General features: G+C 41.7%; 1 protein-coding gene across 1 annotated transcript in view; it reads right to left on the bottom strand.

Annotated features, from left to right (window-relative positions):
* The window catches only part of arfgef3 (ARFGEF family member 3), an 83,314-nt gene that overhangs the window by 55,872 nt on the left and 5,412 nt on the right, over positions 1 to 22,030 (bottom strand). The window contains exons 3-13 of the mRNA XM_078273179.1: positions 18,846 to 18,927; positions 18,202 to 18,342; positions 17,092 to 17,160; positions 12,720 to 12,836; positions 11,947 to 11,992; positions 8,804 to 8,888; positions 7,285 to 7,389; positions 5,745 to 5,863; positions 4,307 to 4,557; positions 3,804 to 3,916; positions 1,574 to 1,706 (exon numbers count right to left, since the gene is read on the bottom strand). Of these exons, the coding sequence (XP_078129305.1) occupies positions 1,574 to 1,706; positions 3,804 to 3,916; positions 4,307 to 4,557; positions 5,745 to 5,863; positions 7,285 to 7,389; positions 8,804 to 8,888; positions 11,947 to 11,992; positions 12,720 to 12,836; positions 17,092 to 17,160; positions 18,202 to 18,342; positions 18,846 to 18,927 (1,261 nt within the window). The remainder of the gene's footprint in view (positions 1 to 1,573; positions 1,707 to 3,803; positions 3,917 to 4,306; positions 4,558 to 5,744; positions 5,864 to 7,284; positions 7,390 to 8,803; positions 8,889 to 11,946; positions 11,993 to 12,719; positions 12,837 to 17,091; positions 17,161 to 18,201; positions 18,343 to 18,845; positions 18,928 to 22,030) is intronic.

A 22,030-nucleotide genomic window follows, 5' to 3' on the forward strand; every position in this document is an offset into this window, starting at 1 on the left:
ACTTGTTAAATTTGGATCAGATTTGAAACCAAATCCTCCAAACGATTCCAATAAAGAAACGATTCCACTGGAATCGTAATTTCTGAAACGATTCCAAGTAGGAATCGTTTCTCGATGCCCATCCCTACCTGCAACGCTCTGCACAAGTCAAATAAATGATCAGTTCATTACTTTAACTGAATTTGGGTGTTTTATTCAACAGCATAGCATTTGAAAAAAAAAAAAAAAAAGATAAACGAACGTTGAAAAAAGCTTAAAGCGCCCATATTATGCTCATTTTCAGGTTCATAATTGTATTTTAAGGTTGTACCAGAATAGGTTTACATGATTTAATTTTCAAAAAACACCATATTTTTGTTGTACTGCATCACTCTCTCTCACTGCTGCAGATCCTCTTTTCAGCTGGTCTCTGTTTTAGCTACAGAGTGAGACCTCTCTTCTTCTTCTTCTGTACTATCTTTGATTGCACTCGCACATGTGCAGTAGCTCAGATGTAGATCATGTCAGCTAGCTAGCTCCATAGACAGTAAAAGAAAGGCTGTTTCTACAACTTCAGTCAGTTACAAGGCAGGAATAGCTGGGAGACTTCTAAATGAGGGCGCACATGGAAGTAGTTCTTTTGTAGATTATGGTGAACTGGTGTGTGTTGTAGCAGTGCTTTGCTATTGAGAACGAGGTAGCATGCTAGCGTTAGCGTTAGCATGCTAACGCTAACAGCTAACGGTTGCGGTTAGCCAGCTCGTTTTGGCTTGTGACATCACAAGCCGTGCCGATTTTGACCAGCTCACCCAGAGACTGAAGGCAGGACACATTCAGAAACCGTATCTCACTCTAAAACAGCACGGATGGGTTTTTTTCAAAGTTTGTATGTGTGTGGAAGCACCAGAGACACAAAAGAACCCAAATCCCAGAAAAAGTTTTTCAGAATATGGGCACTTTAAAAAAAAACTTGGGAAAAACGCAGCGAGCGACATATATAACGTGGGGGAAAAAAGTGACAAAAATACATTGAAAAAAGTGACAAAAACGTCGAGAAAAAGCAACAAAATTGTTTTATTTTTACATTTTGACCCAGAAAAACTAAAAGTTGCACGGTCGACGGGAAGACAACACGAGGGTTAAGAAAAATAAGAAGCAAAACATTCTCTGGTAACAGCTTGTTAAATGTGAATATCTTCTAGTGTCTTCTCTCCTCTGTGACAGGAAACTGATCATCTTTGAGTTGTGGACAAAACGAGACATTTGAGGACGTCATCTTGGGCTTTTTGGGAAACACTGATCCACATTTTACTGTAGAGACCAAACAGCTAATCCATTAAAGACAGAAAATAATAACACTGTTCCCTCTATGTTGATTTTGTAGTGGTGGCCCGCCACGCCAAAAGGTCTGCCGCCACGGTATCAGAAATAGATTAACCTGCCTGTTGGAAAGCCTGTCCTGGGTTGTTGTTCGGACAGACCTGCCCCCACTCATCAGTTAAGTGTGAAAACGCCCTTAGACCGCAGAGGGTTAATCAACTATAAGGGCAGTACTAAAATTCCTGGAGTACCCCTTTTAATGTGTGTGGCGTACCTGCTCGGACTGGATGCCGCGGCCCTTCGACAGTTCGTCCAGCGCCCCGAGGAGAGCGCAGGCGCAGGACACCGAGGAGTAACACGCCTCGATGCCTCCCTTCATACAGGCCTCAGTCATCCCGTCCATCACTCTTCAGAAGGAAGCAGACACACAGAACACATTCAGTCAAGATCAGTAGGGATTTAGTCTATACCTTCGCCATTCCACTTCTGGGATTGCCCCGGTGCTGCCAGAAATTCTGCCAGATGTCCTCCATTTCATCCCCTTCCTCTTTCTTTGTGTTGGTGTTCTAACCTCTGGTGGATTTGTGAGGACTATGGTTAACTGCTCCTCAGATCTCTGCAGGGTAAATCCAGACAGCTAGCTAGACTATCTGTCCAATCGGAGTTTCTCTCGCACGACTAAAACTACTTTTGAACGTACACATGTTCCACCAAAACAAGTTCCTTCCTGAGGCTATTTAGCAGAGGCACCGTTGCTCCGCCCGGCTCTTAGCTCCGTCCAAGACGATTGTGATTGGTTTATAGAAATGCCAATAAACCAGAGCACGTGTTTCTCCCATCCCGGAATGCTGTGTGGACTAGCCAGACCCTCCTCCACAGAGCTGTGGAGGAGGGTCCGTTGTTAAATTATTGAATTACTTTAGAAACATTGTGATCTGTGCTCTTTTTAATTGTCAGATTACCAGGGTCACATTAATTATGAGGGAAAACATGATATGGCGTCTTATTAGGGCTGTCATGTACTTTACAAAAGGGATATTCTTCCAGTTTTAATTTGAGACTCGACATTAGGGGTGTGCAAAAAAAAATCATTTTGCGATTCAAGCTCTACCGATTCAAAATCGATTCATAGAATTCCAAAAATCAATTCATTCATTCATATATATATATATATATATATATATTTTCCTTTTTTTTATTGTATGTCTACTGCAACCATATGGGAAAAGTAACTACATTTACAAACTGTGAATCGTTGTTTTTTTTTTGGTTTTTTTTTAAATCGAGAATCGTTTTTGAATCGAATCTTGAGCCTAAAAATCGATATTGAATGGAATCGTGACGTTTTCTGAATGGTGCCCCCCCCCCTACTCGACGTACTCCGGTGGTAACTCGATTCATCGACAGTAGGGCTGCACGATATGAGGAAAATATCTAATTGTGATTATTTTGACTGATATTGCGATATGATTCACGATATTGGAGGGAATGTTCATTTTTGCATCATTACTCTCATTTTCATTGAAAAATATTAAAATAAAAAAAACAAAAAAATGCATTATGCTGTGATTTTTGCAAGGATCTGTACAAAACAACTCTTTTTCTTCAGTCTATAGGATAGAATGTGTGGGCCGGGACGTCTCTGCAGCACCACGATACTTTCAGAATGGTTTGAAACATTTTCTGCCTTTGACAAATATTGCCCCCCCCTGCGATTTGGATATTGCACTAGTCCATATTGGCATTTCAATAAAAATGTGATTAATTGTGCAGCCCTAATCAGCAGTACATGCAAATAACTTTAGTCTTGTGGAGAGAACCCTCTGAAAGGGCTTTGAAACTCAAATTCAAAAGACTCTTTTCTTTATCCATTTTCTTTCAAGGAGCTTTGTTTCCGCTAGTGTTGTGTCAAAATGTGATAAAATCTGGTTTATAATTAAATTAAGGGCAAACATATGATGTGTGCCCCCCCCCCCAGTCACACCACTAGGCATGCTGCTGCACAGCTACAGAGTCAGTGTCACATAAAGCCTCAGGCTTTGGCTTGGGAGTTGCGAACTCAGCTGAAAGCGAGCAAAGTCAGCAATCTGACCTCACCAGAGGACTGTCCTAAGAAGGCGGTCCTTAGACTCCAAAGTATCCAATTGGATTGTCAAGCAGCTTCTGAAGCATGTTCTGAAAACGGTTAGTTAGTGGAGGATTTCTTTTGGGGGGGGGGAAAGTCTGTTTGGCAGATATAAGGCGACACCAGACAAAGGAACTCTTTAGTAAGCCGTCCGGAAATGACTCGGGTTTTCTGGAACATCATCAATGACCGACATCAAGCTGTAACATGGTGAACTTTATGTATTATTGAAGCATTTTTAACCATGTACAAAAGTAACACGGTGTAGCTTTAAGAGCATATGCTAACATGAAAAATCAACTGCAAACAGTACATTCTGCTGATAGTTTGGAACTTTCCAACAACTGGAATAAAGAACAAAGAGAGAGGAGTTACTAACAGTTTGAGCAGGTCCAGGTGGGACTTCCTCTTTGAGAAGGAGCGCTTCCTGGTTTCAGGCTCCGCCACGCACGGACCGGCCAGGTCGTACAGCCGCTGAGGACTGCCCAGAATCTAAGAGACACACACACACACACACACACACATACGGACACACACACACATACGGACACGCACACACACACACACACACACACACAGAGACACACACAGAGACACACACAGAGACACAGACACACACAGAGACACACACAGAGACATACAGACACGGACACACACACACACAGAGACATACAGACACGGACACACACACACACACACACACACACACACACACACACACACACACACACACACACACACACAGAGACAGAAAAAGATGGCAACATAAATTAATTACTTATACTTTAGTGAAGTGGAAAGGAAATCAATGGCTGTCTGCAGGTGGAAAATCAATCCTAGTTATTATATGCTGTGTGCGATAATGTCTGCTGGTCCTCCCACCTCCTTCATGATGCGGATGGCCTCGGTGCGGTGCTGCGGCGGCGGGTACAGCAGGATCCGGTGGTAGAGCGACTGCAGCACGGGCTTCATCGACTCCACGCAGCTCACCAGACGCACCAGCTCCGCCGCGACGTAGCACACCGTCCGCACTACCGGCGCAATCCTGGCGGGGGCGCTGGAGGAACAGCCCGACCCCCTGCCTCGATCGGATACCCCCCCACCAAAACAGTCCACCTCATGGCAGTGAGGTCCTGGCAGAGGAAAACAAGGAGGGGCATGAAGCTGAATCATGTCTCACACAGAACACTTTAGGCCTCAGCCAGAGTCTACAATGTTTTTATTTCACCTTTATTATTATTAAATTCTTATTATTTCAACCCATTCAGCCTCGTTTTCTCTTTGGCAACAGTTATTTTGTATGAATATATTTGTTTCTTTTTCCTCATTCCTTATCAGTGTAACTTATTGTGGCAATAAACCCTTTTCTGATTCTGATTTTACAACTGCACACTAAACACAAACTTTTAAACTGCCAAATATAGTTTCTTTTGCGATGATCGGAGTACGGACTCTTTAGTTTAACTCCAACTGAGTCAAACTAGCCATCGTGTTTTGGTATAGATGCAGAAATGGCTCTGCCCGCCTACGTACTTCCGCTCAATTTTCATTTTCCTTCAGTACACCGTCAAAGAGTGTAGAAGTACCAAGAGGCGAAACTCAATAGAACGTTGTGTTCCGTCCAAGATGGCGGAGCTGCACTCTTTAGAACGTTGCATAGCAAGCTGCAGCTCGGTCCCGGGTGCGTTAAGTTCTAAAGACTGCAGCTCCGCCATCTTGGACGGAACACAACGTTCTATTGAGTTTCGCCTCTTGGTACTTCTATACTCTTTGACACCGTCTGCGTTTGCGGTATATTCACAGGTTTTCTCCGGTCATATCTTTACCGGTCCAATCAGCGAATAGAGGGAGTGACTAAGAACGATGACGTTGAGGTCGTGCACTAGTTTGAGTTGTAGATCCGTAATGGCGGCCGAGAATGATGCGAGCGAAGCCATTCGGTCTGTTGTGGCAACGCTGCCGAATATCCAGAAGTTAAAGCCTGAGCAAGAACAATCTTTGCTGAGTTGTGTTGGTGGCCATGATGTTGTGGCCCTCCTCCCCACAAGGTTCGGGAAAAGTTTGATTTTCCAGCTTGCTCCGTTAGTGGTGAAGGAGTCGGCTAAGGCGAACGCTAGTGATGCTAAGCCGACGTCACGACCAAACGTTAGCGATTGGTTATGGCAGATCCAGAGTGGCTCTGGGCAGATCCAATAGTTTTAAACTTCAACAGAGTACCCGCCTTCAAGGAAGTTAACACTTGGCAATGGAGAGTGGCCAGACTCTCTGGACCAATGAAATGTACCAGAGTCTGGTAGGACCAGGCTAGAAATTGTGTTACCTAGACTGAGTCTATCAGACAGGCGCTCCGGCGCCCCCACGTAGCCGTGGTGGGAGGCGATGGTTTTGTCGTTGACCGGATTTCCCATGATGGCCACGAGGGACGGACACAGCTGCTTCCTGGGAGGAGGAATATTATGGATTTTTTTAGGATTATGCGTACATTAGAGCAGGGGTGTCAAACTCAACTTCACTAAAGGGCCACACTGCAAAATGAGAATCACATCAAGGGCCAGACATGTATTGTAAATAACATGCTTTTATTTAATCAAAAAAAAGGTAAAATATTTGCGACTGTATCATTGCATTTCCAATATAGTCTTCTCACTTACAGTTTGGTCGACATACAGCTCTAAAAAGTCAGCTAAAGAGTTCCTTAGTGATCATAGAATTTCGCACATCAAGCAAAACAATGATTACATTTTTAAAAGTAGGCTACAACAACCTGTTTCACAGCCTGATCACGCAAACTCTCTAGTTCTGTGGGAATTTCGGAGTCTCAAAGTCGTCAAATCTGCCAAATTCTGCTTTAAGTGTTGCGTAATTACAGTTTGAAAACAGTTTTCGGTCTTTTTGGATTGGCACACAACTAGACGGGCCAAAATGTTATTGTGAACCTAAAACGATATGTGGGCCGGATCGGGCCTTGTGTTTGACACGTGTGCATTAGAGCAGTGTTTTCTGTTATGTTGATTTTGTAGCGGCGGCCCGCCATGGCAAAATTTCTGCCGCCACGGTATCAGACGCACAATGTAGTCTCGGTTGCCTTTTAAATGATCCTGCCGACATAATGCACCCCCCGTTGGCTGCCGCTCACATTGCAATTTAACAACAAGTCAAACTATTCAGAGGTTGTTGTGCCCGTCCAGTTTAACTCCACATACTGTTGTGTTGATGTAGTTTATTGTCAAAACGTTCGCTTTCTTCCGAGTCGACTATTAAACCAACAGCTCTACCAAAAATGTCACCGCGGTGGGTCCGTTCTAATTGGACTTGAACTTGTCAGTTCTGTCAGCTCATTGTCCTGATATCAGAGGGGTTGTTGTTGTTCGGACAGACCTGCCCCCACTGCTAAAAACCTAAAAAGGAAACACTGTTGGAGTGTTAAAAAATACATATATTGTTGTACGGCCTGGCTCAGGTTAAACTTTTTGTGGAACTTGAACAAACAAACAATGAACACCATAGAACTGTCTTTTATTATCCAGTTTGACAGTGAGTCATAATGGAAAAAGAACATAAATAAAAGTACTTCAAAGTACATTTTCTTCTGGGCTAAAGTACGTGGTATCTGATCAGTGCATAAACTCCAGTACTTCCCGATACCAGCATTTTAGGCAGTATCGAGGGCTTTTTCCGATACTGGTATCAGTATCGGAGCATCTCTACTTAAAAAAGCCATTATCCAAGATATCTTAAACTATCATTAACTGGACAAAAGGCTTCCCAAAAGTGTCACATACAGCATCTCCTGAACATTTAAATTAGATCACTGACACCATTTCATAAACACAGGATTATAGCAGAGTTACATGTCTTACCACACGAGGTCGGTGAACCCTCTGGACAGGTGCATTGTGGGAGGACAGCTGCTGAGCATGGAGAGGAGGCACTCCAGGTAGAGCAGCTGCAGGAGCTGGTTATCACTGGAGGGTGAAGAGACGCAACAAAAAGGGATTCTTTTACACCAGGGCTGAGCCATTCATCCTTTTCACATCCTAATGGCGATTTGAAAGAATGCCATAAGCTAAGCGTAAAGACCGCCATGAATCGGGTGTGCAATATTTAGTTGAATTTGGTGGTGTTTGGTGTAACATTTGGTTTAACATTTTTTTTCCTCTTTTTATGATTTTTACAGTTTTTTCATAATTGCTGGAATAAGGTTACAACAGATTGTTTACAGAAATGTCCTATTTTCATTTACTTTGTATTACTTTATTTAACATGATCGTAGAAGGTACAATATGTACACGCTGGTGTTGAACTGAGGCAGATTCTGTACTTTTACTTTTACTTAAGTATGTTTTGTTAGAAGTATTGTACTTTGCTACATTTGAAATCTCATCCCTTACTGAGCTAAAAGAAAGTAAATAAAAAAGGTAGTTATGGCTTAGTGCCCTTTTAAAAATCACAAAGTACTGCGATGTCATTAAAGTATAATACGTATAAATGAGATATGAAGTATAAATATAAAAAAGTACATCTCCCCTTTGTTATGAAAAAGTAACTAAGTACCTTTTACTCTGAGTAAATTTGAAATACAGTAAGCTACTTTTTACTCTTACTTGTGTAGATTTTTATACCGGTAATCTTACTTGCACTTAAGTAAAAGGTAATCAAAGTACTAGTACTTTTACTCAAGTAGAATATCTTTGTAGTTTTTCCACCTCTGGTTGCCGCTGACCTTTCAAGGCGCGACCTATTCCAGAAGCGATGATGGCGCTCTGTGCCCTACCTCACAGTTTGACCACGGCTCATGTTAGGGCTGAACCATTCATCCTTTTCTAATCGAAACCGAGATTTAGAAAGAATGCGATTAGCTAACGGTGAAGATTAATCAAATGTGCAATATTTAGCTGAATGTTTGCTTTTTGTTACGTTTGGTTAAACATTTTGTATTCCTCTTTTTATTCTCATATTTACTGGGGTTTTTTTCGTAACATAAATGCTGGAATAATGTTTACATATCACAGATTGTTTACAGAAATGTCCTATTTTCAGTGGATTTTTCATTTACATTTTATTACTTTATTTAACAGGATGGTAGAAGGTGCAATATGTAAATGCTGCTGTTGAACTGACGCAGATCAGAAATGTCAGTTTACAGGAAAGTTCTGTTGATTGTTTTCATTATTATGATAACTTTAGCTATTGTGATGATTGTTCTGTGTTTGACTGTTCAATGTCCCATGCTTATTTTTTATTTATTTTTTCACTTCATTTTGTTGAACAATTACTTGTCCCAGAAATAATTGCGATTAACAATATAATTATCTCTTTCATTATTAAAAATATTAAATGTATTACTTTTTAAACAAATCCCAAACCCAATTGTGTTACCTGTCCACAGACTCCAGTTTTTCACAGAAAACTGTCAGAACCGTCACCACATCTTCACACAGAGCCTGGCTGGTCGGGGACACATCTGCACATGCACACGCACACACACACACACACGCACACACGCACACACACACACACACAGACACAGTCAGACACACACACACAAGTAAATTCATGAAATCTACTTTTTCTTTACAATATGTACATGAAGTGATAAAAAAATAATTACTTTCCCCTGTCTCTCGCCTCCTCGGTTCTTTGTAACAAATCAAATCAATCCACAGTGTCTCTGTGGACCCGTTTGTCTGTCTGCCTGCAGAGGGTGTGTGACTGTATCGTGTCGTAAAGAAGCCAGTCTCACTAAGAAGGCGTTTCTCTCGCCCTGCAGACTGGTGATCACAATGGCTTCATAACAGCTTTGAAACGGTTGGTACCGAACACTAAAGAAGACTTAAAGTCCTCAGCCACGAGCTGCTCCATGAGGCTTTAATGCTCACTTCACATGAGAACACAACACACAAACACACGTTTGTAGGTCGGACCAGCTGCAGTTTACACCAGTCTACGCTGGACTTTGTTGGCCTCAGCTGTACACAAGCTTCCTTGGGGTGTGTCCAAATCTGTCCAAACTTCACCATACGTTTCTCAGTAAGAATTAAAATCAAAATCAATCTATCTATCTATCTATCTATCTATCTATCTATCTATCTATCTATCTGGGCTGCAAAATATATAATTTTTGTATCCTAACTGCGATATCAACTGGCGCAATAAAGCGAAAGGCTGCGACACATCGCGAAAGACGCACAGAGTTAGTGGAAAAAAGAGTAACAGTAGAAAACTGCACTATTTAAGTGGTGCTTTATATGTCCAATTCAATGTTCAATTTGTTCAATAAAATAATGTTGGAAATGATTTGTTTCTGGGGTTTTTTGTAATTCAACAAGCAATGTGCTGTATTTTAGCAGAATACTGAAAGCAGCAGAAATGCAGAACTGAGTACACTTTAATATCTGTCTATTTATCGCAAGTAATATTGCGATATTCAACGTTATCGCAGTTTTCCTCATATCATGCAGCCCTACTATCCATCTATCAATCAATCAATCGACCCATCTATCTATCCATCTATCTATCCATCCATTTATCATCCATCTATCATCCATCTATCGTCTAGAGAGAGAGAGAGAAAGAGAAAGAGGAGAGAGGCAAAAAAATTAAAGAGAAGTGGGAATGCCAGATGGTGCTTCCCACCAACCTTCTGTTTTGTGATTTCTCTCCCTGCCTTCTCTCTTTATCCATTGCTTCTACACATTTAGACTTTAATTTACCATTAAAAGGGGTGATAGAATGATTATACAGGGTATTTTACACTGTTCCTTAAGGTCTCCTAACAGGGTATGTAACATTGGTTGGGCTGAAAATTGCCCGAATGCTATTTTATGGGTCCTTAACTACCCTGTGAATATGGCTCTATTTGGAACAAGAGCTTTTCTTCCAAATATGGTATGCTCATGAATATTTAGATGAGCTGCGCGCTGATTGGTTTGAGCGAACCCCATAGAAACACATTGGAGACGAGACAGCAGGTCTCATATTTCAGACACTGCAAAGTTATACATTGTTTGTCGGGCTATTTCGTTATTAAATTCACTTCTGAGACTTTTTTAAGCGAGAAATCAACTATATAAAGCTCAAATATGGGCCGTTTTACCAAAATTAATTTTTAGTAAGACGTGTCGGACTTTAGGAGCTCCACACAGTCTGACAAGAAAGCGGCAACCTCCATCCCAGTGAAAGTCACCGTTTTTCAGTTACTGGACGACCGGGGCTCGGGGCTCCGCGGAGCTGCAAGCTAGGCTATGTGTCCCATTTAATCCTATGGGAAAAGATCGTTGCTACACTTTCGGCATAACTTTCGTATATTTACAGTTTGAATTTCGTCACGCCACTTACATAACATCTACCCCAAGGTCTTATAAAGCTAACAATGGTGTCCGATTTCAATTTAATGAATTTTTGTGAACATTTTGTTAGTTGCGACTGTCCCTTCAATCCTATGAATCGCGGCTAGCTGCAGGCCCTGGAGCTCCATCAGGGCCTCGGCATTTTGTAGTCCAGTAACCCAGAACCGGTGACTTTGCGCGGGTATGGAGCGCCGCGGGCTTCCCTTCGTGACGGAGATCCAGCTAGCTCACAGCGAGCCGGGGTCTATGAAGTAGGACACGCGAGGCAGCACCGGCCGCTGTCACGTAGCCTGCTGAGCTCCTGCTGAACTGCGACACACAGTTGGACAAAATTTGCAATTAGCCATCAATTTTGGTAAAACGGCCCATATTTGACCTCTACAGAGTTGATTTCTCGCATAAAAAAGTCTCAGAAGTGAATTTAGTAATTCAATAGCGGACCTCTGGAGATCTGCGTGACCTAGCTAGATTCAGAAGACTAAGCTGACCTCAGGTCAGTGGTGTAGCCTACGCAAATGTTGGGGCGTGACAAAGACTAGGATTTGGGATGCTGACGTCAGCTTCCAGCTTTGTTGAGATTCGCCCGTTTTCAGCAGCAGTTTCAAAATGTGAGATTTGCAGAGGAAAGAGGTGTCAATGGGACTTTGAGATTCTATGTATGTCATATTTACCCACCGAACTGTCGTTAAAATCGGTTTTGCATTCCATCACCCCTTTAAGCTGTCTGTCATATGCATTCTGGAGCTCATGAGGAGAGCTGCAGGGGTGGAGAATAGCACTAGTCTCGCATTCCTAGACCTTCCTTCACAGCGCTGTGGAGGAGGAACTTGTTTTGGTGGAACATGTGTACGTTCAAAAGCTGTTTTAGTTGTTCAACAGAAAACTCCAATTGGACAGATAGTCTAGCTAAAATCCTCCTAAAATTCCCTCGGGATGAATAAAGTATCTATCCATCCATCCATCCATCTATCTATCTGGATTTACCCTGCAGAGATCTGAGGAGCAGTTAACCATAGTCCTCAGAAATCCACCAGAGTTTTGAACGCCAACACAAAGAAAGAGGAAGGTAACGGACATCCGGCTAAAAAGAGTGAAATCAGGCACCGGATCAATCCCGGAAGTGGAACATCATGGACATAGACTAGAATAGTACTGATGATGATGATGAGGTACCTCTTCTATGCATCGGCGGAGCAGTCACTTCGTCTCCATCTGCACCCTGTGGAGGAGCACACAGCAGGAGGCATGTTACTGTGAGCGGGGGCTTTTTTTTGGGGGGGGTTGTGTCAACACAAATGTGCTGGTGTATGTGACAGAGTGATGCCACTCTGGTAAAAAGCTCAGAGGGATATTGTGCGAGTCAGTTCATTTGTCTATACACACTATATGTCACGTGTGTTTCTTATTGCCTTACATGTGTCTTGTAGGTGAAGATGCTTGTATCATAACTTATCACCTGTCATAACAACTTTACAGTGCCCAAAGTGACGACTACTCTTTTCACCCTAAATCCCAAGATATTTAGGTTTGATGGGGACAATTTACAATATTGTTCTCATTTTAATCTTTAATAGAAATAAATATATTAATACCTCAGAATTTAAGATACAATTTCTGGTGATGGTCTCTAACAAACCAAAAACATAATCATTTTATACAAGCCGTTAGACGTTTCTACCACACCCTCACATGTATTTTTGTATTTCTTCTATGTTAATTGTTTTTATGTTCTGTGAAACAAATAAACTAAATCAACAGAGACAGAGCAGGACCTGCTTATGTTGTGAATACTGTAATGTCCAAGGCTCCATGAACTAGTCATCCAGTAGGTTTTGTTTCTCCTAAACCTAGAGTGGTATAGCATTAGATTTTCAGTTCTGCTGTGTGTGTGTGTGTGTGTGTGTGTGTGTGTGTGTGTGTGCGTGTGCTTTGTATCAGGGAGTGACCTCTTGTCGGTGTCGTAGCTGCAGCGTCAGGTCTCCCAGTATCTGGCTCAGCGTGGCTCGGACCGCCGTGTTGATGCTGCGCTGGTGACAGCTGGACACGTAGGTCTCGATACACACCTAAACACACACACGCACACGCACAATTACATCTGTCAGTGAGTGGATCTTTCTTATGTCTGAGTCAGAAACAGACAGGTCATGACGCACAGTCCCAATAGAGCATCTTTGAACTATCAGGGAGATTTAAGGGAGGTTTCCATGGCGTCACAGGTTACCATGGATGCAAGACTATTGAGAGGGAGGGGGCAGGGGGATGTATTGTCAGTGTTTCAAACATATTCCACACAGAGTAGAAGGTCACAGCAGCTGAGACACACACACGGTGATTTGCAACCATTCTTTTGATTTTACAATCTTTGGGACTTGGATTAACTGCAAATGCTGGGATTGGTAACATTTGTGCAAGATATAGAGTCCAGAAGGGATTGTTAAAGACCACAAATCTTTACAGAGGTAACCCCGAGGAGGGTTAAGGGCAGACATTCTGAGCCTGTCAGCCATGAAATGCTATTTATTTCACTAATTTCCCTATAAAACGTAACTCCCCAGTATATCACTGACCTCCCCTAACCTTATATGCCAAATCAGGCTCTTAGATGATCGGAGCTAAATTTACTAGATGTCCCTCGACCCCCACCATAGAACTCGAGGTGACCGGGCTGTTCGAGCCGCGTTGCTCGCCAGCGCTCTCCCTTTATCATCGCTACCCTTAGAATCCTGTGGTGCTTTTAGAAAAACACTTTCACTCAGACAGCCGACAGTCTGAATAGCTAATAACTTGTATTTGTCTCTGCTGTTACTCATCTGCTGCTGTGATTTTAGAGAAGATAAGGTAAGCCTTTATTTTCTCTTGGGCAGTCGAGAGAACAAAAAGGAACATACAGTAAACATGCATGAAACATAAGCATACATTATCTCATCCAATGCGTTCAATAAACATTCGATAACCCCCCCCCCCCACACACACTCACAGAAGAAAGAGACAACAGCACATCCTCCCCCTCATATTGCACTTCATTCTACCCAGATTGCACATTTCCCATTAAATCATGCTGTGATCAATAACGTATGTATTGCACAGTGCCCAAATGCCCAATTGCACAAAGCCGTAACAAATTAAAAAAAACAGTGCACTAGTGCCCTGCCAGATATTGCACATCCTACAGCCATACCGGTAAAAAAAAAAAAAAATCACACACAAACATCTCTCTCTTATTATTCGGTAATTTGATTGAAAGCGGCACAATCGAGAAAGCTTGCATTTTGGTGAGCTGTCTTGTCAGCCCTGTGCCGTGTATTGTTGGTATCACTCTTTTTCTATTGCTTGTACTGTGTGGATTGTTTCTAATGTTAAAAGGTGCACTGCGAGTTCCAGCGCGATTTCATTTTAGTCTCAAATCGTAGTCATCTCTCCTTGATCCGCTAGCTGCCTGGCCCCTGAACACACCGTGAAAAAAAGCCCGGTCTCGGGAGACAACACAGGGGTCGTAAACGCCAAACAAACACTAGAGGCACAGGATAGGCACCGAAATACAACAAACCACGTTCCAGCCAATCACGGACAAGATGGTTGGGGGAGGGGGGGTGGGGGCTAGTGCGTTAGTGCCTCTTTTTCTGAAATGTACTGAAATTAAGACTGCTGCTCTAAAAGCACCCCCTCCCCCAACCATCTTGTCAGTGATTGGCTGGAACGTGTTTGTTGTATTTTGGTGCCTATCCTGTGCCTCTAGTGTTTGTTTGACGTTTACGACCCCTGTGTTGTCTCCCGAGACCGGGCTTTTTCACGGTGTGTTCAGGGGCCAGGCAGCTAGCGGATCAAGGAGAGATGACTACGATTTGAGACTAAAATGAAATCGCGCTGAAACCATGCAGGAACTCACAGTGCACCTTTAAGCACTTTGTGATTTTTTTTATCCGTAAAAAAGGTGCTACTATATAAAAAAAAACCTTACTTACTGACTAATTAGCAAAGGTCTGCTCTATCCTCTGAGTAGGCCCACCTCATGTAGAGCTGCACACAAAGTCCATCGCTGCTAATTATATTTCGATTTTAAGTCTTGGCCGCCTCAGGGATGAGTTCCACCTCCTGTGCCTAATCAATGACGGATCAATACATTCTGCATCATTAGGCCTTCCAGACGCAATGAGTGTGAATGTGCGAGATGAAGAAGAGAGAGCAAAGACAGAGTTTCTGCAGGTTTCACCGAGTCAAAGTTAAGACTTTTTAGCTCTTGTGTTTTCTTCCTGGCGACCATGCAACTTTTAATTGTTCTGGGTCAAAATGTAAAACTGTACACTTTTTTTTTTTTGGTCGTCACTATAGCTTTGGTCGGGGGGGTTTTTGACAAGCTTTTACGAAGTTTTTTGTCACTTTTTTGAAGCTGTTTTCCAGGGGGGGTTTTTTTCCCCTCTTTTCGATGTCTGTCGATTTCTTCTGCACTTTATTTGAAGTTTTTGTTTTTTTTCCCACGTTTGTAAAAGCTTTTTTCACGACATCTGTCACTTATTTCCACATTCTTTTATCATTTCTTTTGACGACGACACAACTGCTCCGGCTTACAGAGACTCTGCTGCTTGCTAAACATGAATAAGTGAGCTTGTGAGATACATGAGTCAGGAGGTAAGCACATAAAAAAGTTGCACAATGCAGTTAAACTCAATGTCAGGCACTGAGGGTGCCAATGACTTAATAATATGTATTATTAAATATGTATATATAATATGACAGTGTTAAGGTGAAGTACTGACCTCCAGCTCTGAAGAAATCCCTCGGCACTGCCAATCCCTGCATTAACAACCTGTCCTGATTTTAGATTTTCTTTTTCTTCACTTTTACTTACCAATTATCATACAAAATACAATTTCATTCTCATATATTCATATCAATTGTAAATTATAATTTCTTGCACATTTATTTATTTTACCCAAAATATTCATGATATATTATCTCAAAAGTCTCTCCTGTTCAGGGTTTGTATATTCCAAAAACCAGCTGATCTTAATGCATGCGTGTGTGTGTGTGTGTGTGTGTGTGTGTGTGTGTGTGTGTGTGTGTGTGTGTGTGTGTGTGTGTGTGTGTGTGTGTGTGTGTGTGTGTGTGTGTGTGTGTGTGTGTGTGTGTGTGTGTGTGTGTGTGTGTGTGTCTGCGTGTGTGCCTGTCTCTGTGTGTGTGTGTGTGTGTGTGTGTATGTGTGTGTGTCTGTGTGTGTCTGCGTCTGTGTGTGTGTGTGTGTGTGTCTGCGTGTGTGCCTGTCTCTGTGTGTGTGTGTGTGTGTGTGTGTGTGTGTGCAGGACCACTCATCTCAACTTTCGGAATAACTGATGACACTCCAGCATGAGACAAGACCTTTGGGTGAGTGCAGACGGAGCAAAGCTTCACCTTTTAAAAATAGTCTGAGCTCATGTACCGCTTGCTTTTCTAACAAATCACTGTCCTGTCTTTAAAAAAAGAAGGGGGGAAAAAAAAGTAACGATGCTAGCCATCATTTCTACGGTCTGGGACAGTCTAATCAATACTTTGACCATGAAAGAATCTATGCTTCAACTCTGATTTGTCGCCGGGTAGAAATTAAGAACCGCGCAAAGAAGAATACAGCAATACGCACGCATAAGTCTTCCCCAAAGCTATGTATGATAGACCGATAGGTCTTCTATTCATCGTCTGTAAAACTATTCTCTGTATTTAGTTCTAGTTTAGTCTAGTCCTAATCTAATCTAATCATTCAAGTCCAACACCGGGTACTTAAAGTCAATAATTTGGGGGATACAAACAGTCACATCTATGATGTAAACCAGGGCTTCTCAAACTTTTTTCAATAATGTACCCCCTGTGAATTGTGCTTTTAGGCCGAGTACCCCCTGACCAGTGCAAAACATTTTTACATCTATAAAGAGGACCAATACAGTGTCGGCAGTGACAGATTTACTAAACAACAACCGTGTAACTGAGAAACATTTAAATGCTACATTTCAAATGTTCAGAATCCATCACTTCATTCATTATGATGGTATAATTATTTTGGGAATTATGCATGACATTTTTGCAAAAAGATCACGTACGCCCTGCAGTACTCCAAAGTACCCCCAGGGGTACGCGTACCCCCATTTGAGAAACACTGATGTAAACCAACGGAAGCCTAAATATAAACCCTCGGCTCTCGGTTCCAATTACAGCTGTCTCCAACATTCCCAACAGCAGCTGAACACAAAATCTAAAATATTCATTTCTCCATATTGCTGATTAGTTTTGCAGAAGCAAAAAAAGAAAGCCCCTGTTCGTTGCCACATGTACAATCTCAAATATCTGACCTACCTCAGCAATCCGGAGGATGGAGTCTCCGTTAATGTCAAAGTTTGGTGAGTAGGTGATACACAGCAGGACCTGCACACAGGGGACACAGACACGGTTTGATATTGTTCCCAAAGAGAGCTGATGAATGGTTTTATCATTCTTCAGAATAGGTGGCAGAGAAATGGAACAGCTTAGGAAACAAGGACTCACAAGCACTGTGACAAAGTAAGTCCATGTTAAGATGAACACAAAAGCTAGACCCAAAGCAACATAAAAGGTGACTAACAGAGCTCTTAAGAAGGACAAACTACAGGAAACCATCAAAGAAAAAGCTGCAATGCAGGCAGAATGTTCTTCATGCTGAGCTATTCAGCTGCCAAGCATATTCATATGCCGTCACTCATTTTAAAAAGGTCCCATATCATGCTCATTTTCAGCTTCATACTTGTATTTTTGTGTTTCTACTAGAACATGTTTACAGGCTTTAATGCCTATAGACTATTTTTTTTCTCATAGTGTCTTTCTGAATACAGTATATCTGTATTCACTCTTTGTCTGAAAAGCTCAGTTTTAGCGCCTCCCCCTCCTGAAAAAGCCCAATCTGCTCTGATTGGTCAGCATTTACAGGTCTTCTACATCTGCACTCTAGTCTAGTCATTGCAGCCGGGGAATGACTGTAACATGGAGATATACAGTATATATATATATATATATATATATCCATATCCATCCATCCATCTTTGTCCGCTTATCAGGGGTCAGATCGCGGGTGTAGCAGCTCCAGCAGGGGACCCCAAACTTCCCTTTCCCTACCCACATTAACCAGCTCCGACTGGGGGATCCCGAGGCGTTCCCAGGCCAGGGTGGAGATATAATCCCTCCACCTAGTCCTGGGTCTTCCCCGAGGCCTCCTCCCAGCTGGACGTTCCTGGAACACCTCCCTAGGGAGGCGCCCCAAACCACCTCCAGTATATAGTATAGTTTAGGGCTGCAGCTAACTTCATTATCGAATAATAATAATAATAATAATAATAATAATAATAATAATAATAGTCAGCTCACACTCTATATATAAACTATATTTAAGAGCTAAGATCAGGATTTGGGCGATCATATGTTCCCAGGTTTTACCTTCATGACTTCCACCTGCAGGTCTTCATGGAGGGACGGGGTGACTCTGATGGCCTCCAACATCTGGCTGAGCAGCTGCTTCTCCAGGACCTCCAGCTCCACGCAGACTCCACCAGTAAACCTGTCCTCGCACAGGAGCTTCTGATTGGACAGAGGCAGAGGGAACGGAAAGGAGAGTTTCAAAGAGTGGCTACATATCCCAAAATAAATCTGTATTCACGCTGAATAGTGTAAGTTGGTGCTGGTGAACACAGTGTTTTTTTTCTCCATATTTCACTGTTTTTCAGTGTTTGCAACCAGCTTGACTGGTATAAATTCAAGAGGTTAAATCAAGACTGTAGAGGCAATAATGGGCTATTACTAAATACTAAAACATGTTGATTAGACAGAAGTATCTACAGTATCTAAGCTTTGGTTGTCTGGTCGACAAAAACCTTCACTTGTATTGATTGGACAAGGGTGCATTTTAATGCCTATTAATTGTGAAAAAGGAAGATTACAATGTTTAGGCTATCCTTTTAATTTTAATTGATGTGGCAAACTACAGATTAAAATGTAGGACCAGATCCATAGAGGTTAAAATAAAAAAAGGTTGTTAGAGAAATAATCTTTACAGTAATCTCTTCTACCGTATGTTGCAGTACCTGCATTCCAGTGAGCGCCGTCTGTCCCAGTTTGGTGTTTTTAGACTCCAGAGCCATCTGTAGAGGCAGCAGACAGCGCTCTCTGGGAGAAACAAAATCACAAACTCTGTTAGCATTACTGCTTTCAGCGCAACTTACAGTATTGTGGTAAAGTAGTGCTTTTATTATATTGGCCAACCAGGTTTTTCCTGGTTTCCTGATGTGGGAAAGCTGTTTGGCATTGTCAGAGACGAGCCAAATTCTTTCAACCAAATCCCTGAAAAATAGATGTCAATAGCAGTTTCATTGAGTCAGACTTTGTGAGGCTATTTCTGCCTCGATCCACGCAGACACAGGTGTGTCATGGCTGATCGTTATGGGGCTCAAGACGCAATAAAGGAGGCGTTGTCTTTGGGCTGTTGGTAGCCTAGTTAATGGCATTCATAAGTTTCCGAACAACATCAATTTCAGACTTTTCAAAAACTGGATTGTGCAGAGCCACCATGAGTGGGAACTGCTGGGTCCTGTGCCCAGAATAGGGCTGGGCGATATGGAGAAAATCAAATATCACAATATGTTTGACCAAATACCTCGATATCGATACCGCAACGATATTGTAGCGTTGACTATTGGTGCTTTCACAAAATATTTACACAATGATTATGTTATGTTATTTTGATAAATAATCATCAGTAATGTGAACATAATGTCTAAGTGGGTAAAGGCAAATAATAGAACAGTTACAACAGTCTGGTAAGGTCAGAAAATGACACCACTTTACTGTAATGCAGCCTTTAAAACCAGGAAAAGACAACACTTATGCCATATTACGATATTACAATATCCATAATCTAAGACGATGTCTAGTCTCATATCATGATATCGATATAATATCGATATATTGCCCAGCTCTAGCCCAAAACGATAAAAAAAAACAGATGCCAAAAAAGATAAATGAGCGATGTTAAAAGGTAATCTGTTGCCTTTGATGTTGCTTGTTAACTTTTAAAATTGTACTCTTTATACATTTCGCCATGTTTGTTCTTTACAGATTGTTTTTAATTCTAGACCAGAGGTGTCAAACATACGGCCCGCGGGCCAAAACCGGCGCGCCAAAGGGTCCAATCAGGCCCACTGGATGACTTTGCAAAGTGTCAAAAAATTTCAGAGAAGTCATTAATTCCAATTCCAAATTGACCACCTTAATCTCAGAGAATATCAGAGTTCTTTCTCCATAAATGTACGACTTTAATCTCAGAAATTCTGAGTTTTTTCTCGGAATATTTCCCCTCTCTCCCGGGTCCGTAACATTATTTTTCTTCCTACAACGGCCTAAGAACGCTGTCGTAAGAGAAGCAACTTACGTTGGCTAACATCAAGCCGACAAGAAACTCTGTATCAGATAAAGTTCTTTCTTTTCTGACACCACTGCTTTAGACTGTCAGTGATAGTTTCTGGTAGGAAGCTACAGTTACAGTACAAACTAGCATTGTTTTAGCACTGGCTAATAACTCAGAACTAAAATGAATACAAATAACTTCTCTCAGTTAAAAAAAAGAAATGTATTCATGTCCTTAAAGTAAACACCCAGTGTAGTGGGAGACACACTCAGTTACATAACCCAGCAACTGTGTTTTGATTTTTTTTTTCCATTCCTGTTCCTTGGACCTTTGTTTGTCTCGTTTGGTTGAGTCAAGGCGCTCCGCCGCTGATAACGGGCCGCTGGGCTTCAGCGCTCTCAGCTGTCACAACTACACCGCTTCAAATGGGCCACAGTGGGCGCGGGACCTGGCAGTCTCAATGAGATCAGACACTTTTTATGAGCACGTAGAAATCCCCGAAGAAACAACACACACAACTAGAGTGTAGGACTGCACAATATGAGGAAAATATCTTATTGCGATTATTTTTACTGATATTGTGATATGATGCCCGATACTGGAGGAAATGATAATTATTTATATAATTGTATTTTGTCTTGTCTTTGTAAAGCTGCAGAACGGACAGAGTCCAAAACAAATATCCCTTCGGGGACAATAAAGTATATCTTATCTTATCTATCTTATCTACTATCAGGCCTCAAAAGACACAAATAAAATGTTAATCTAATATATTATTCAGGACAAGCATCTCAAAGTCAACAGCAAAACATAAACAACTTTTTATTATTAACTGCTAAGAAATGTTCATAAACCAGCAAATGCAATACTTCTGAATTATTTACATGATGGAAACAATGCAATGTCATTCCTCTTCAAAGTAGTTGAGTGTGTTTTCACAATCACAACCGTAGCAACTGTCCCTCAGAAAGAACCCTGGTTTCATCCCGTTTTGTTCCGTTTGTAATACGAAGAGGCGCCAAATGTCTTTTGCCGAGACGGATGAGCCCACTGGCATCGCACTACATTACAGAGACATTATCATCAATATTTAATCTAATAATCCTTAATAAAACAACAGAGGTCGTTGAATGAATAATTCACGGTGCGTTGAGCTGCAACAGCATCCAGAATTGATGGCACCTTCATCACAATCCTACGGCCAGCAGCAGCTCTCCACTCATTTAACATTGTATACATTTAAAAATGTAACCAGAACACTTGAAAAACAGAGTAAGCTATCATGCCCATACATAAGAATATCTCCATGACAAAAAAATGCTAAAATATTCCTGTGTTCCTACAAGGAAGAATGATAATTTAGGATTTCTACAAAAGGAAACACTCGACTTTAAAGGGTAACTACTGTTTTCTGGACCCTATGTTCCTATGTTTTAGTGTCTCAGTGACTGATGGGAACAACAATCTTTGACATTGGTCCAGTATTAAGAGAGATCGCTGCAGTCGGCAGCGGAGAAACAAGCTACAATGTAAGTTAACAGGGCAACTGTCCAGCTTGTATTTACCTTCAGAAAAGTGCTTGTTTTGCCGCTGACAGACTCAGATTAATATTCTAAGTGTCTGACAATATTATGGGAAGGCTCCCTTCAGAGATAGACCTTTAAACCCTCTTAGAGACATTTCTGTTTAACCAGAAACAGCTCTGAGGTCGCTAGCGCTAAACCCACCAGACTCCATTTAAAAAAATACTTGAAGGGTGTATAGAGCCAACATATTTTCATATTTAAATGGGTAAACTATGTGTTTATTTCAACCAAAACTAAAATTCTGATAGTTGGAAAAGTGGAAAGACGACCCAAAACGGTG

The sequence above is a fragment of the Sander vitreus genome, chromosome 17, assembly GCF_031162955.1.
Source record: "Sander vitreus isolate 19-12246 chromosome 17, sanVit1, whole genome shotgun sequence".
NCBI classification, from domain to species: domain Eukaryota; kingdom Metazoa; phylum Chordata; class Actinopteri; order Perciformes; family Percidae; genus Sander; species Sander vitreus.